The 16,449-nt window shown below is 49.6% G+C and overlaps 1 protein-coding gene across 1 annotated transcript; it reads right to left on the reverse strand.

The window, feature by feature from the left end:
- Positions 1–3,452: 3,452 nt before the first annotated feature.
- Positions 3,453–11,030, reverse strand: LOC149523083 (zinc finger protein RFP-like). Its single transcript, XM_089770516.1, has 3 exons — positions 10,614–11,030; positions 10,250–10,345; positions 3,453–3,641 (listed from the first exon to the last, which is right to left on the reverse strand). Exons 1-3 carry the CDS (start codon positions 11,028–11,030, stop codon positions 3,453–3,455), a joined length of 702 nt encoding a protein of 233 aa, XP_089626642.1.
- Between the last annotated feature and the right edge of the window lie 5,419 nt (positions 11,031–16,449).

The following is a 16,449-nucleotide window of genomic DNA, read 5'->3' on the forward strand; positions in this document are numbered from 1 at the left end:
ACCGGCTCTCTCTAGAAAGCAGGGCTCGTACACCCCGTCCTACACTGCACCTTTGAACATTCATAAGTGGAAAAAAAACCACAGAATGAATTAACCAATCTTATTAGATCCACGCGATTTTGTACCGTTCTGTGAACTTCTGGCTGCTTTAATTCATGTGATTTTCAACTATCTAGCTACGGATCACTGGTAATTGAGACATGGCCCCTCCTTGCCTGCGCCTGCATCAATTAACACCACACAGCCCCCAGCCTCACATCCTGTCTTCCTCATCATAGAAATCTCTGCTGCAATAGCCTCTTTTTAGTTTATTTTTCTATACAAATATTATTCAGCCAGTGTCCACTGTTGATTTCAGAGCAGTGTCAGGCTCATCATGTCCTTGGTTTTAAAAACACAACACATGTAGTTTGGTAAAGAAACAGAGAATGAATCCTTTTACCGAGTCATCACAAATTAACTTAATTGTATTAAAGATGCTGGTGTTGGGGTCACTGGGCATGATCCTAGGTATCTCGGAGGAGTGGAAGATCAAAAGAATTGATGAAGCGCCCCCGCTCTAGGCCCAAGCACTCTAAAAGCACTCCCCTTCCCTCCTACAGCTGTAATGGCAGTTTCAGTGTCCCCTTCGGCTTCAGCACCCCCACTATATAAGGAACAGGTGCCTCAGGTCCCAGAGGTTGCCCCCTCTGTGGGATTCTACCCACTGATTACCGAGACTGTGGTAGCCCGTCAAGGAGCCGAGGGGCGCCAGGCCACTACTATGCAAGTTTACACCTATGTGCCTTTTAACCCAGTGGACCTAGCAGCCTTTAAAGTACAGGCTGGGGAATTCTCCACGAACCCAAGCCAGTTTATCTCAGTGTTCAAGGGGTGTCTGGCTAGCCACAAGCCTGACTGGGATGACTGTAATATCCTCATGAGGACCCTATTGTCTGAGGTGGAGCGGAATCAGGTTATAGCCACAGCAAGGGAGGAGGCACAGCGGAGACATGAAGGGATCCACAAAACCTCCCTGAGCCTGCAGACATGGTTCCCCTAGCAGATCCTAGGTGGAATCCTAATGACCCCTTGCAGTACACCCGTCTCACCTCTTACAAGGAGTTGCTTTTACATGGTGTCTGGCACTCGGCTGTCCGACATAACAACTGGGCAAAACCATATGAGTTAATACAGGAACCAAAGGAAAGTCCGGTTGCCTTTTTGCAGCGGATTCGGGACACCATCCGGCAAAATACTAACGCAAATCCCGATGACCAGGCAACTGAGGCAATTATAAAGGGGATCTTTACCAGCCGTGCAGCCCCTGATATTAAAAGGAAATTTCAGAAAAAGGAGGACTTAATGGGCATGTCCATGGCACAGATTCTGGAAACTGCAAATAGGGCTTATTCCCTGAGAGGGAGAAAAGGAAAAGAAGCAAGTGAAAATGATGGTAGCTGCAGTACAGGCTGGTGCTAAGGGAAGGTTACAGGAAAGAGGACGGGGCCGTGGACGCGAGCATCCTGGCCTGCAGGGAAGACGTCTGGGTTGCAACCAGTGTGCCTTGTGTCGAAAGGAGGGACGCTGGAAAAATGAATGCCCCGAAAGAGAATGTGCCCCCATGACAGCAGCAGACACTCATGAATAGGGGTGTCAGGGGAAACGGATCATCCTGCCCCTGGAACCCCGAGTAAAAATGAGGGTGGGAAATTCGGAAATAGACTTTTTAGTGGACTCTGGGGTGGCACGAACTGCCATAAACCAACCCCTTCAGCTGCCCGTGGCGGACCCCTCACTGTGGTGGGTGCCACAGGAAAAGGAGCCCAGTGTCCAGTGTATGCCCCAGCAGAATGCGCTCTGGGAAACAGAACTATAACTCACAAGCTGGTCTATCTCCCCGAGTGCCCAATGCCGCTGCTGGGACGGGACCACCCTGCATTTCACCCAGAATGAAATAACCCTTACCTTACCCCCCGAGAATGCCTGGATAATGACTCTGGCAGCTGAGCCCTCTGCCGTGCAAGCCCCTGAGTGGAGCCAGTGGGAGGATCAGTATGGTCATCAGGGGTCCCGGGAAAGGCCACACACCAAACCCCTGTCAGTGTTCAGTTCCTCCCAGGCAAAAGCCCAGTGCGGATCAAACAGTATCCGATTAAGAGGGAAGCCAGAGAAGGGTTGCAGGAGACTATAGACCGGTTCTTAAGCTACAGTACACTTCAGGAATGTCAGTCAGCCTGGAACACCCCCATCTTGCCTGTCAGGAAGCCAGATGGCAAATATCGACTAGTCCAGGACTGAAGGGCGGATAATGGTTAAGACGCTGCACCCCCTTGTCCCAAACCCGTACACACTGTTGGCCTCCATAGGAGGACAGTATACTCACTTTTTGGTTCTCAATTTGAAAGATGCTTTCTTCACGATTCCGGTTGATGCTCCATCTCAGGAGATTTTCACTTTCGAGTGGGAAGACACAAAAAGGGTTAAGAAACAGCTTTGCTGGACAGTGTTGGCCCAGGGATTTAAAAATTCCCCCACCCTTTTTGGTCAGGCCTTGGCCAGAGACCTGGCTGAGTGGGACAATGAGGACAAGGTACTCCTTCTGCAATATGTAGATGACTTGTTAATTGCTGCTGTGGGCCTAACCCCCTGCCTTAAAGCCACCGTGAGCCTCCTGAACTTTATTGGACTCCGAGGATATCGGGTAGCGCGGAGTAAGGTTCAAATCGCCCTCCCAGAAGTACGGTACCTGGGGTTCCACATACGGCAAGGGGAGTGCCAGCTTTCAAATGAAAGAAAAGAGGCCATCTGCCAAATTCCCACCCCACGCAGTCGCAAGCAGCTCAGGGCATTTCTGGGTATGGCAGGCTTTTGTAGACTATGGATTCCAGAGTTTGGACTGTGGGCTAAGCCATTGTATGAATGTGTTAAGGGAACAGATCAGGACCCTTTTCACTGGTCCACAGAAGCCGACCAAGCATTTAAAACTTTAAAAAGAAAACTGATGGAAGCCCCAGCCCTGGGTCTGCCAGACCTCTCCAAGCTGTTTCAACTGTATGTACATGAACGAAAAGGGGTGGCCTTGGGAGTGCTTACTCAGTTATTAGGCACCTGGAGACGTCCCGTGGCCTACTTTTCCAAACAACTCGATCAAGTAGCCAAGGGCTGGCCGGCATGTTTACGGGCGGTTGCAGCAACAGCCTTAGTACTTGAAGAAGCCGAGAAGCTGACGTTGGGGGGGGGTCATGCAAGTGTATACTCCCCATATGGTCCAAGCCCTGCTGGATGCTAAGAGTGGCCTTTGGCTCACCCAGGCTCGGGTAGCTCGGTATCAGGCTAAGCTTTTAGAGAACCCCGAAGTGACCTTGCTAACTTGTCCCTCCCTTAACCCAGCCACTCTTTTACCGGAGACAGAGCAGCAGGAGCACGACTGCTTGGAGATAATAGATGCCCAATACTCCAGCTATCCGGACTTAAAGGATCAACCGCTCCCTAATGCGGATTGTGAGTGGTACACTGATGGTAGTAGTGTTGTGGTAGACGGGCAAAGGAGGGCAGGCTACACTGTCGTGACCCTCCACGATACCGTGGAAGCCAAGGGTTTGCCTGCTGGGACATCTGCCCAGCTTGCTGAACTGGTAGCCCTGACCCGTGCGCTCGAACTGTCAGAGGGAAAACGGGTCAACATCTTTACCGACTCCAGATATGCTTTTGGAGTACTACATGCTCATGCTGGTCTGTGGAAACAGAGGGGCATGCTGACAGTCCAAGGCTGCCCGGTCAAGCATGGGGCCCACATTCTTCAGCTCCTGGAAGCAGTGCAACTCCCCTCGGCAATAGCGGTGGTACACTGCAAGGCTCATCAGAGGGACGACCAAGACGTGGCAAAGGGAAATGCCTGGGCTGATAGGGAAGCCAAGCGTGCTGCCAAGCGAGCTGCCACCCTGCAACCACTGGAAGCAGAGAATGCCTATATGCAGGCCCTCATCCCATCTGTGGGGGAGCTCCCGACCCCTCAGTACTCACCTGAAGAAAGAAACCTGGCCGCCAAGCTCGGGCTCCGGGAAAAGGAGGGATGGCTCCACTCCACAGAAGGAAAGATCCTCCTATAGAAGGACCTAATCTGACCAGTGCTGCAGAGACTACATCAAACCACTCACGCCGGCAAAGAGGCTCTAACCCAGCTTATGAATAAATACTTCTTAACCTCTGGACTTCGGCCCCAAGCATCTCAGATACAGGCCAACTGTCTGGTCTGTCAAAAGAACAACCCTTGACCAGGATTTTCAGTACCACCAGCTACTCTGGAACCCACCCCAGGCCCGGGATTGGTTTGGCAGATAGATTTCACTGAGCTCCCATGGACTCAAGGGTTCAAATACCTCCTCGTCCTGGTGGATCGATTTAGTGGATGGCCTGAAGCCTTCCTGTGCCGTAACTGTACAGCCAAGACTGTGGCTCTCAAGTTTGTCAAGGAACTCCTCCCCCTCTTCAGGCTGCCCCAGTGGATGGAATCTGACAACGGAACCCACTTTACATCCAAGGTTGTCCACCACATAGCAGCCGCCCTACAAATCCCGTGGAAGCTCCACACGCCATGGCGACCGCAGGCCAGTGGAGCGGTGGAACGCACAAATCAGACGCTTAAGCGTGAAAATCTGTCAAGAAGCCTCCCTACAGTGGCCTGATGCTTTGCCCATGGTTTTGCTCCGCATCCGCGCTCTCCCAAAGGGTAGATTAGGGCTTAGCCCCTTTGAAATTATGTTTGGAAGGGCATGGCCTATGAATGGGACACCAGCTCTGGCAGGGGAGTGGGAACTGGGATGCGGCTTTTTATCTCAGTATATGTGCTCTCTGTCTGCTGCTCTCTCTTCTCTTCACAGGTACACCAAAGACTCACAGCCTTTTCCGCTGAATGCCCCTGTCCACTGCTTGCAGCCGGGAGACTCCGTGCTCGTTCGTACCTGGAAGGACGAGCCTCTCTGGGAGAAGTGGAAGGGACCCCACACCGTCCTGCTGGTTTCCCACACGGCAGCAAAGGTTGAGGGACACAAAAACTGGATTCATCACTCGCATCTGAAAGTAGTGCCCACATCGCCGCCAGCAGAACAGTGGACCGTCCAGCCCGCCAGAGCATCATCCACTGACGCTCTGGGACTTAAGTTGTTGTTTAAAAAGCGCTGAGGGGTTAGGGGTTCTGTTGGGAACGTAGCTGCCCTGTCCAGTAGACTCACCATGGGTTCTAGTGCAGAGTTTGCCCTACTAATACTTTTGGCCACAGGTGCCAGTCTCTTGTTGTCTCCCGTGTTGCCCTCCACGCATGCAGGATGGAGAAGGGCCTCTGCAAACTTGGCTACTAACACATATGAATCCCTAAAGGTTGCCTTCGCCCGCGAATTTAATCTCTCCAACTGCTGGGTGTGTTCTCAAATCCCTCACCATGCAGCAGGGTTACCTTGGAGAGCGGTTCCCCTCTCATAAATGACCCCAGTTCCTTAGCACTTAATCAGCTTTTGTCCTCAGAATATGAGAAAACTCAGTCAAAAGTTTGTTGAGTATTCTCAAAGGAGGGAGCTGTTGGGGTCACTGGGCATGATCCTAAGTAAATCGGAGGAGTGGAAGATCAAAAGAATCAACGAAGCGCCCCCACTCTAGGCCCAAGCACCCTAAAAGCACCCCCCTTTCCCTCCCCCGGCATAACTTTTCTCTGGCTCGCTAATAGCTGGGAACAGCAAGACAGACCTTGAGGTTGCCTAGTTACTATCAGTGGTATAGAAGAAGAATTCAGATGTGTCTCTGTAGAGGGGAGGAGTGTGGGAATCTTGCTACAGTTCACTATTTTCCTGCAAGTAAACAACCTGGGTATATAAGGAGGAAAAACGGCTTATGTTGGGGTGCTTGATCTGAGATGTCTAGTCTCCTGGCACCTATTTGAGAGTTCAGATAAACTTTTTTTGCTTCTCCACACCGGTGTGTTTATTGGAGCACACACACCGGGCACCGAACCCAGCTGTTGCCTCCCTCGGGCACTCTGTGCTGGCAACATTAACATTTATAAAAGATGAACAAATCTTTTGAACAAATCTTGCAAAAATTTGGACATAGCCCTTGGTCTGGTCAAGTGTTAGCTGATGTCCGTACAATTTCAGACCTAGAAGACAAATTGGCTAACTACTTATGGATATATAAACCCTCAACTCCAATGGAAAAGGAAGCAGCTGCAGTTTGGCTTCTATGGAAAACCCGTAATGAGGTGTTCCTCAAATTGACTGAATATAAGAATGCAAATATGAAACTGCAAAATTTAAAACCCTCTGCTGCAGAAGTGGAGAGGTAGAAATGCATGTCCCTCAGTACCCAGACACAGCTAGATTCCCTTAAGGAAGGGTACTGAGAGTTAAAGCAACTCACAGATTTTTCAGGAATATGCTTAAGAAAAAGGACCAGGAGATATGGGGCTTAGTGAACAAGGCCACCCTCCTTGCTAAACTGGTAATGGGACAAAGCCTGAGTTTGTGGAAAGGAGCCACTTTCCATTTCGTAAGAAATACAGGATCAGACCCAGACAGCAGGCAGGTAAAAGATAGATTGAAGGCCTTGTGGTGGAACTGAGAAAAAGCAGTAAGTACAGGTATTGGAAATCTAAATCCTTAAAACAATACTTACAAGAGTAATATCTGAAACAAGGCCAGTTTTCATTAAGAGATAAGAAAGTGTTTTAAGAAAAAGAAAACCCACAGAGAATGTAACTCTACAGAGAATGGAAGGAATCGAGCAGTTGTGAAAATGCTAAAATGGTATAGGAAAAAAAAGTGGTTTCTTTGCAGCCATTCTGAAGGAAAAATGGGCCCTTTTCCAAAAGAATGTCTGTAAATAATCCAGGCAAATTTGACTCAAATCCATACATTTGATTACAGATACTGCTAAAAGAACTTTATGGGGGTTTCTATTGGAATTTAACTACCCCAGTGAATAAAAGGGAATGTAACCATTGTACACCTATGTAGAAATAGGGTAAAAAAAGGTTCAGAGAGAATGTATGTGTATCTGTGTGTAAATAGATATATAATGTAAATAAGTGAGGTTTTCAAGGTCCAGTAATCTTGTTTTGTAGGTTAGTGAACTGTTTAATAGGCTTAAAACAAATTGGTTTGGTTTATTTTCAGTAAGACCATTTCAGTCCAAGTTGTTTAATGAAAGTACAGGAAAACTCTGTGAGCATAAAAGAAAGAATTACACCCTATGCAAAATGTAATATGGCTAAGTAATGTTATAAAATAAGATTGCACATTTTTCTGTGACATGCCATGTATATGGTAGAAGGGGTAAAAACTGCAAACAAATCAAAATCCTGTGAAGGCTCCAGGAGCCACAACAGATTGTACTTTCCTTTTCAGGTTGCTGTGTGAGAGAGCAGGACTTAAAAGTAAAAACTCAAAACTGTAAATCTTTGGCAAAAGTTATTGTGTCCCTTTTTAAGACAAAGCTACAGACAGCTTTGAATCTAAAAGCAAGCCAGAAAGTGTTCTGTGGTGCAAATGCCCTAGCTGGCAGCACAAAGAAGCTTTGCAGGTAATAGCTAAGTTTGATCAGCAAACTACCTGAGATTAGAAAGTTCAAATTGAAGCCCTCCAGAAAGAAAGGTGGGAAAAAGGAGTCTAACCTAAAACTGAAAATCTAAAAATCTCAAGATCTAAAAACAAGCAAGAAAAAGGATTTATGTTTGTACAATGTTAAACATGAAAACAGATTCAAAAGGAGGTCTGTATAAGCAAAGATTTAAAGATGCTATTAACAAACTGGTCTAAAAGATAAGTGGTCTAAAGGAATGCTTTTAGAAAAATGGTCATTGGAGACACAACTCACACTGAAAATCCTCCAGAATTACAGTAAAAATGCTTCTTGGCTATTCTCTATGCATAAACTTAACCCAGCAGAAACTTGCTAACCTAGTCTGCTGTAGAAGAAGAAAACTGAAGTACACCTCCTGAATTTGATGATTACACAGTGGAGTAATTCACCCAAAAGAAGGGGTAGAAACCATTGAAACCTGTTTTGCCTACAAAACAAAAATATTTAACTATAGGGCTGTGTCTAGATTGCATCCCTTTTCCATAAAAGGGATGCAAATTAGACACAGAGCAATTGCAAATGAAGCGGGGATTTAAATCTTCCCCACTTCATTTGCATAAATATGGCTGCCGCTTTTTTCCGGCTCGGGGGTTTTCCGGCAAAAAGCGCCAGTCTAGACAGGGATCTTTCAGAAAATAAAGCCTTTTCCGAAAGATCCTTTATTCCTGATTTTAAGAGGAATAAGGGATCTTTTGGAAAAGGCTTTATTTTCCAAAAGATCCCTGTCTAGACTGGCACTTTTTGCCGGCAAAGCCCCGAGCCGGAAAAAAGCGGCAGCCATGTTTATGCCAATGAAGTGGGGAAGATTTAAATCCCCACTTCATTTGCAATTGAGCTGTGTCTAATTTGCATCCCTTTTACGGAAAATGGGTGCAATCTAGACACAGCCTAGGAGTAATTGTAAGCAAAGAGGAATGAAAGCATATTTGAAAAGAGAAAGTATGTAAATAATAATGTGCCACCCCCAAAGGGGTAGAAGTATGTTCTTTTTTTTGTCTTTCAGAAAATCAGGACAAGCTGGTACCAGCTGAATCCCCTGCAACACCATGGATGTATTGTTGCAACAAAGATTGTTTTGTTTTGTGTTTGTCTAATGTCTGTCTGTCTTCCTAGCTAGTATACTGTGTTAAAAAAAATTATACTGCATTAGGCAGGAAAGGTTTAATAAGCATTATGCATTTTGAGTGTATTTACAAAAACCAGTATCATAAAAGGGTAGAGGCTAAGGAATTTGAATCTTGCTAATTGGAAAAAGTGGTAAAGGTTCATTTAAAAGAAAAACTATGCATGGAGCACAAGGTTTATCTATTGATAAAAAACTTGAAGGAATAAACATAAAGTACAAGGTTAATTTACTAAACAAAAAGGATAGATATGTGAAAACATCGTGTCAAAAAAATCAGTGTTAATTGGAATGTTTAAATCAACTTTCAGCCTGTAAGGCCAGCTGAATGCACCTGGATGTTGCATACAATTGGAAGTTTAAGGCCATTGTAACCCCATCCCTGACTGTAAGGGGCAGTACACTGCCAGTATTTCCCCCTCTGACAATTATGCTATTGTTAGCAGGGAGTTTATGGCATAGATACTGGAGGCATTTCTTTAAATTCCCTGTGCAGCGATGTATATGATGTAACTACATTTTACACATAAGGGTTGGTCACTCACTTGGACTTCCATCTTATTGCAAAATATTGTTTATTAAAAGAGTTGTTGGATAAAGAGAATATTTGTTGAATTGCAACCACAAACTCAAATTGCTTCTCAGTATATCGCCATTAATTAGTTATATAAAGTGTGACCCACTCAAGAATTGTTCTTGAGGGTTAAAAGGGGGACAATGTGGATAAATCCCTGTAATATTATATTTTGTATTAAGATCTTGTCCTTTTAGATATATCTCTGTTAAGTGTTCTTATAGAATCTCTGGAACATTTCTCCTATAACTTTGTATTAAGATATATAGATCTTGTAAGAAAAAAATGTCTTTTGAGCCCTCCCCTTTCCTTGATTGCCCTGTTGACATGAATGAGCTGTGAAGGGAGAATGAAAGGTGAGCATCTCCAGCAGCAGTTGCAAGGGTGGAGAAGGTCTGGGAGCCAGATCCAAGACAATACCTGTGCAGTGAGCTCATTAAGACGACTGGACATACAGACCCCTTGGGAGTCCAGCAGCAAGTGCCTGCCCTTGGAAGAACTCTCTTTGAAGCAGCATTAAGAAAGGCCAGTTGATGACTAATTGGCTGCATGAGAGGGATAAATAGGAAGCATCTTGCAGAGGGACCCCGGGTTTTCATCTTGTCAACATGGGAGCATCGATCCAGATCGGCAGAAGCCCGGCTCCACCACCTCCCCCATCTAATTCACCTGCCCAGTGCAATTAGAGGGAACAACTTTTGGTAACAACAAGATGGAGAGAGAGAGAGTGAGTGAGTGTGTGTGTGTGTGTGTGTGTGTGTGTGTGTGTGATGTATCATATGCATATAATAAGTACTGATTATTCTATGTGATCAATAAATGTGGCGCGTTGCCTTATCCCTCTGAAAAAGATCCTGAGTACTTCTTTTAAGTACAACAACCCCCCCGGCTGCTGTCACTGCTCCCCCGTGCAAAGTGGCTGGGCAGACCCAGGCACCTACCAGGAGCCTCTTGCTCTCCTTGGCCCAGTCAGATTCCAGGCCCCGGAGCGTGTCTCTCTCCTCCCACAGACGCTGCAGGCGGCTCAGGATTTGTTCCTGCAAACACAGACAGTGGCTCTGGGAGCTGCTTGGAGCCACTGGCTCGTGCCCAGCGAGAACAGTGCCACAGAGCAGTGAGGCTGGGGGTGCAGTTCCCCCGTCTCCAGCCCCCGGTAACTGCCCCGCAGCGCTGCTGGGCCTGGCCCAGCTCCATGTGGCTGGGTCCTGTTCCCAGACAGGCCCTTGGCTCTACCCAGGGCAGGTCAGACTCACGCAGTAGGCTCTGTCACTGCAGAGAAATTGCCCCTGTAAGTCTGGTCCTTACCTTGCACTCCTGGGCAGCCTCCTCGATGGGCACCGCCGTGTGGGCGCGGTGAGCCTGGGACTCTCTGCAGATCACACAAATGGAGGCTTGATCCTCCTGGCAGAAGAGCTTTAGGGCCTCCTGGTGCCTCTTGCACCCTGGCTGCCCCTCGGGCGCTGGCCCTGCCGGGAGCCGCAGGCATTTCACCAGCTCCACCAGGTTGCCCAGCTGGTAGTTGGGCCGCAGGTGTCTCTGCGGGATGGTCTCTCTGCACTGGGGGCAGGAGAACTTGGGCTCCGACTCCCCCCAGCACCGGCTGAGGCAGGCCCGGCAGAAGTTGTGCCAACACTCAATAGATACCGGATCTGTGAAATAGTCCAGGCAGAGGGGACATGTCACCTCTTCCTGGAAGCTCCCAGACAGATCCCTGGCAGCCATGGCTCCTCCGAACACAGGCACCTCCCTGCAGGTTAGTTTCGTTTCCGGAGCAGAGGGAACAGTGCAGCCTGTTCAAGCTGTTCTTTTTTTTTTTTTTTTCCTAAGCAGGTTGCTCAACTGGGAGCCAATCACACTTGCTGGGTGGAAATGAAGAAAGAAAAAACCCCACAGATGTCAGAGACCAGAGACCCAGACATGCCCCCAAACAAGCACCAAGCTACCTATGAAAATTCCCAGGCAGTTACAGACACACAGAACCTTGCCTGGTTAAAAGTCTCAGGGGAGCCATGTTAGTCTGTAACTAAAAGAGGCTTAAAAAAACGAGCTTTTGTGGGCACCACCCACTGCTCCATGTTTGCCGTCTGAGGCAGTGAATTGTGCCATAAAAGCTCATGACACACTCCTCCCGTTTTTAGGCATAGGCAGGAACTGAAGGACAGTGTCCCGTACAGCAAGCTGGGACTGGGGAGGGACCCTCGGGTATCTATGCAAATCGTTTGCTTCTGCTTTGTTTGGGTGTGTTCACTGTCCTGCGGATGCAGTGGGGTTTTGTTCAGTGTCAACAGGCTGGTCCCATGGACATTGACAGTTACTGAGCGAAAATCCTCTCAGGTTTGGGGGTTTTCCTCCCAGGTTTTAATTGCAGCATCATCTGCTTTCTGGAGGGAAGCTGCTGCCCTGAGTCATTGTCCTTGTTGGGGAGCTGAAGGGGCAGACGGATTAACCCTCCCATTGACTCATGTTTCACAATCAAACTCTGTTCCCTTTTGCACCCAATAAAAGTAACATGCTGCTGAGGCACATGACTCACCCTGTCATTAATGATCATCAGAGCCAGGACCCATTTGGGGACCAGTGTCCCCCAGCAGCTAAGTCAGGGCTGCCCCCCCCCAACAGGCTTTTTACTGCCCCAGGTGGGGTGGAGACTATGTTCCCCTCAGGGCGCCCTGCTGCCTGGGTCAGAGGCTGGGCCAGGCATGGGGGGGGGGTTGTTTGTGTGCACAGGCTTCCCAGGGATTCACTGCGTTTTGATCCGACTCCCCCCCCCCCCTTTGCTCTTTTCTGTCCGACCAGTGTTCCTGCCCCCGCCCCCCGACCAAGGGCAGCTGTTCCTTGTTTGTGGGGGGTTGATCCCTCGGCCCCAGAGCCCGCATTTCGCCCCCCCCAATACTAAGGGCAGAAACCCCCCCGCTCCGCTCCGCTCTCCCCCCCCCAGGCTCAGCGCAGGGAAAGGCCCCGTCGGGCCGAACGCGCAGCAGCACGAGCCCCGCCCCCGGCAGCCCCTGTGGCCCCGCCCCCTCCCCGGCACGTGGGGACCCGGCCCCGCCCCCAAGAGCTGCTGCAGCTGCCCGGCAGGGGTGGGGGCGCGGCCAGGCAGCTCCCGGCCTGAGCGAAGCCCCGGCGCTGATCCGGGAGCAGAGTCACTGATGCGCTGCGCACGCGCGGTCTGACCCCGCCCACCCCCTTCCTCAGCGCCCCGGCCGGGTTTTCAATGCGTCTCCCCCCGCCCGTCGCTCCCGGCCCCTGCCCAGGCCCCGCTGCGATTGGCCCCTGGGCGGAGCCCGCAGCAGCGTCTGACTCCGCCCGCGGGTAGAGAGGCGGCCGCCACTGCGCATGCGCCGCGCACTGCCCGGGGCGAGTTCTGGGGGAGCCGTTGGGGCCGTTACTCGCCGCGCTGCTGCGTCATCTCACACCCAGCCTGGCTAGCTCAGTGGGTGGCGCATGAGACTCTTGCTCTCAGGGTCACGGGTTCAAGCCCCAGGCTGGGTGATTCCCTACTCAGCCTACAAACAATTCACTCCACACAGTGCTGGGTCTTGGCAGACCTCGCTGCTCCAATCATTCCTCATGGAGTGAGGTTTTGGGGGATGTCAGTGAGGGCGCAGGGTAGCTCCTGTGGAGCACTCCAGTATCTCCAAGGCGCTTTGCAGTGCAGACAGAGCCTAGGAGAGCGAAAGAGGATTTTCTTCTCTTCAATTCTATCCCCTCCTGCCACCCAGGCAGTTAGGCTGGGCTCAGTTCCCAGCTTCTTCCCTTTCTCCTCTACCTGCAGCTGCTGTGCCGCAAAGCAGGGAGCAGGACTGTCAGACGGGGCAGCACATGGGGCTCTGCGGTGCAATGGAAGCATGTTGCACTTCTAAGCTGTGGTGCTCAGGGTGAGGCAGATGAGTCAATCAAAGGTGGTGGGTTCACAGCCCACCAGAGTCACTTTAGCTGCTCCCTGATTCCCAGGGCAGCTTTCACTGTATTGGCCACTCCTTGAAGGTGGCCAAACAGGTCTAGAAGAAGGGAAGAGAAACACGAAACGTGGCTGCCCACCAGAAGCTATAATGCTCCACACAACAGGCAGCTGTGCTTGCACCCCCTACCCTACCTCCAAACAGACAAGGCAGTGAAAAGTGAGAGGAGAAAGGGAAACCGAGCTGCCTCCTGGGGCTGCTCCTTTCCAGAAGTGTTATGGTGGAAAATGCTGCTGCCACTTTGCCACCTCTGCCTCTCCCTGACATTCATGGATGCCCTTTCTCTGTCTCGGCCCCTTCCCGTCCCCTGGTCCAGAGGGAGCCAATTCTGTGTGTTTCCAGTCCAGCCCAATTTCCTGCTTCCAACCAGATGATGACACAGGTGAGCGGTGGCACAAACAGCTGCCCCCCATCACAATTTGGTACCACTTAGTTTTTCTCACCCTCTGCCCAGAGAGACACAATCACCTCCAGAATAAAAGACTTGCCTTTGTCTGCCAGGCTGTGGTGAGGCGCAAAGGCGAAACGGCAGGAAACACTAACAAACAGCAGGCGGTAGCATTAAAAGATGCAGCGGTATCAGTGTCGTGCTTGAGGAGCATGTGGACAAAAACGATGTACCACAGCTAGCAGTTCTTGCAAGATACTGGGCCTCAGACAAAGTCCAAGAAGAGCTGTGCTGCCTACAACCCATGCATGGCACCACGGCGGGACAATACAGGGAAGATGTTTGCTATTCATTTTGAGGAAAGAGGAACTGACATCACAAAAATATTTTCTGTGACACCAGACGGTGCCCTGCTATGGCGGGAAAAGGGAAGGAATTTCTAAGTGTCATTGAGGAGCCCACTGGCCACCCGATAGTAAATGTTCATTATAGTATTCACCAAGAATAATTGTATTTGTGCCAAGATTTCTGAATCTGAGCTTAACAGTGGTACAGCTACAGCAGTGAACACCCTGAATTTTCTTGTTGCTTGATCTGCCTTGATGCATTGGCAGTTCCAAGCCCTGCTTGAGGAGACGGAGAGTGCGTAAAAGGATATTCCGCGTCCCAGTGGTGTTTGTGGATTATGCCGTGGGAAGGTTTGGACTCGCTTTATGGACTTTCTCAATGCAATCAAGAACTTTTTGCCAGAGAAAGGACAAAACTACCCCAAACTGGATGATGACAAATGGCTCGTGCGACTGATGTTTCTAGCTGACATCACCGCACATCTAAACAAACTCAACCTCGGTCTGCAGGGCACAGGCCAGACAGTTCTGAGTCGTTTTTGAAACTGGGAAGGCGTTTCTTGCAAAACTTGCCATTTTTTCTTGGGACATTGGCACCTCGAGTTGCTGCTATTTCCAACATCTGAAAGAACTATTGAAACATCGCCCTGTCAGTGTTGCTGAGATTAGAATGAACACGCAAGAACTCGCCTCAGAATTTTCTGTCAGATTTCAAGTTTTCTAACGTTTGGCCCAATGTTTTCCTTTCTAATCAAACCAGACAACTTTGTGGCCAGTAACATGGATTCAACAGTGCTTCAATGGATGGGTGCTGAGGATTTCGAAATGCAGCTCATTGAATTGCAATGCTTAGACTTAAGGGCCTTGAAGTTTATGGATCTGTGGTGCACACTTGAGACTACCGAGACAGATCATGGGGTCACTATCACGGCTGTTGGAATGCCCTGCCTGTGAAATGTGACTCTTTGAAGAAAGTGGCATTTTCACAGCTCTCAGCCTTTGGATCTACACACCTCTGTGAACAGACATTTTCACATATGTCCATCCCAGAGACAATTAACGACTGAACACTCAGAGGCTTGTGTGCTGCTTAAAGTATCAAACCACGAGCCCGAGACTGGAGAACTCAGCAAGGCCGAGGGTCATACTGAAAGGTAAGATCTGCATCTGAATTTATTTATTAACGACGCTGCTGTAAGCAGGACTTTAAAAGCATCACAGGCACTTGGACCCGTCCATACAGGTGAATAAGTCAAATCTCTGCACTCCACCTTGGACAGGTTGCTGACCCTGGTCTAGTTTGTAGCAAGGTACAGAAGCAAGAAGAGCTTCCTTTGCATTGCAAACTGGTTTTTCTTTCATTTTTTTAAATCCGAAAATAATCCCTGGGGATCTGTGACCCAACCACACAAACATCACTTTTCCCTTTTCAAATCACAGTTTTTCCATCCCACCTTGTCACACGGAACCTCTTGTTTTTCTCCCAGCGCTGTGCACGCAAGTTCTGAGCTCCTGGTTCCCGTACTGCTCCCTGCTGTGGTTTTGCACGGTAACTGGATGCGGAGGAGAAAGAGAAAACCTCTCCCAGGACAAGGAGCCGCTCCCTTCTCTGACTCTCCTGAGGCTCCTTGGGCTTCCATGGAATCAAACTCCTGGGGGCTCAGGGGAGGGGGTGTCCCAGACATGCCCTTGGCTGTTAGCAGAGAATTCCTGCCGGCTCCATGTGTCCTGGTGGAGAAGCCCCTAGAGGGGCAGGAGAAGCAGCGCAGAGGTTTGCTCTGGGGTAAATGAAAGCAGAGGACGATGGCTCCTCTCAGGGGTTGTTTGGGTTGGTCTTGTGACCCTGGTGGATGAATCTGGAGGTTAATTGGAGTTTGTGTCAGTGGGTTTGGGTGGGCTCAGGCCCTTCCACTGGCCACCTCTTCGACCCAGAACTCTCTGAGCAGAGGGGGGACCCCTGACTTCCTGTTCTGACCCCTGCGGCAGTGGAGAATGGACCCGGCTTCATCAGGTGCTTCTGAGCTTCTAGTGAAGGGTAAAAGCTGGGATGGTCCCAGGAGTTTCCAGAAACATGGGCCAGACTTTTCAAAACCCTCCCTCCACCACGAGAGCCAGATTTTGTCCTTGCCTGGCAATGACAATGTTCCCCTTGAGCCCAGGGACAGGTCACAACCTCAGTTCCTGCCGGGGGGCGTGAAAAGAATTTGAATCCCACCCACCTCCTCAACAGAGCTGCGCTGCAGCACCCCCTCTCCCTTGGAAAGTAATTTGGAGGTGGTGGGCTTGGTGGGAGCGTGGGGGCCAGGCCCATGCGGCAGCTGCTCCTGGGGCTGGGGCTGATGCTGTGGTGCATGGACAGCACCTTATTGTGCCTAACACACTTTCAAGTGATGGCGGGACGAGGGCTCTTGTCTGTGTGTGTTTCACTGGCTTGGTTTTGTCCA

The sequence above is a fragment of the Pelodiscus sinensis genome, chromosome 19, assembly GCF_052426305.1.
Source record: "Pelodiscus sinensis isolate ZL-2025 chromosome 19, ASM5242630v1, whole genome shotgun sequence".
Lineage (NCBI taxonomy): Eukaryota > Metazoa > Chordata > Testudines > Trionychidae > Pelodiscus > Pelodiscus sinensis.

Bases quoted from the DNA above. Each gene is read 5' to 3' on its own strand.
- LOC149523083 (XM_089770516.1), bottom strand. From the start codon at position 11,030: ATGGCTGCCAGGGATCTGTCTGGGAGCTTCCAGGAAGAGGTGACATGT. The intron at 10,346-10,613 runs GTAAGGACCAGA...CTGTGTTTGCAG, and splicing joins AGGCTGCCCAGGAGTGCAAG to GAACAAATCCTGAGCCGCCT. The intron at 3,642-10,249 runs GTAGGTGCCTGG...TCCCTCTGACAG, and splicing joins AGGAGAGCAAGAGGCTCCTG to TTCGAGCGCACGGGTCAGGG.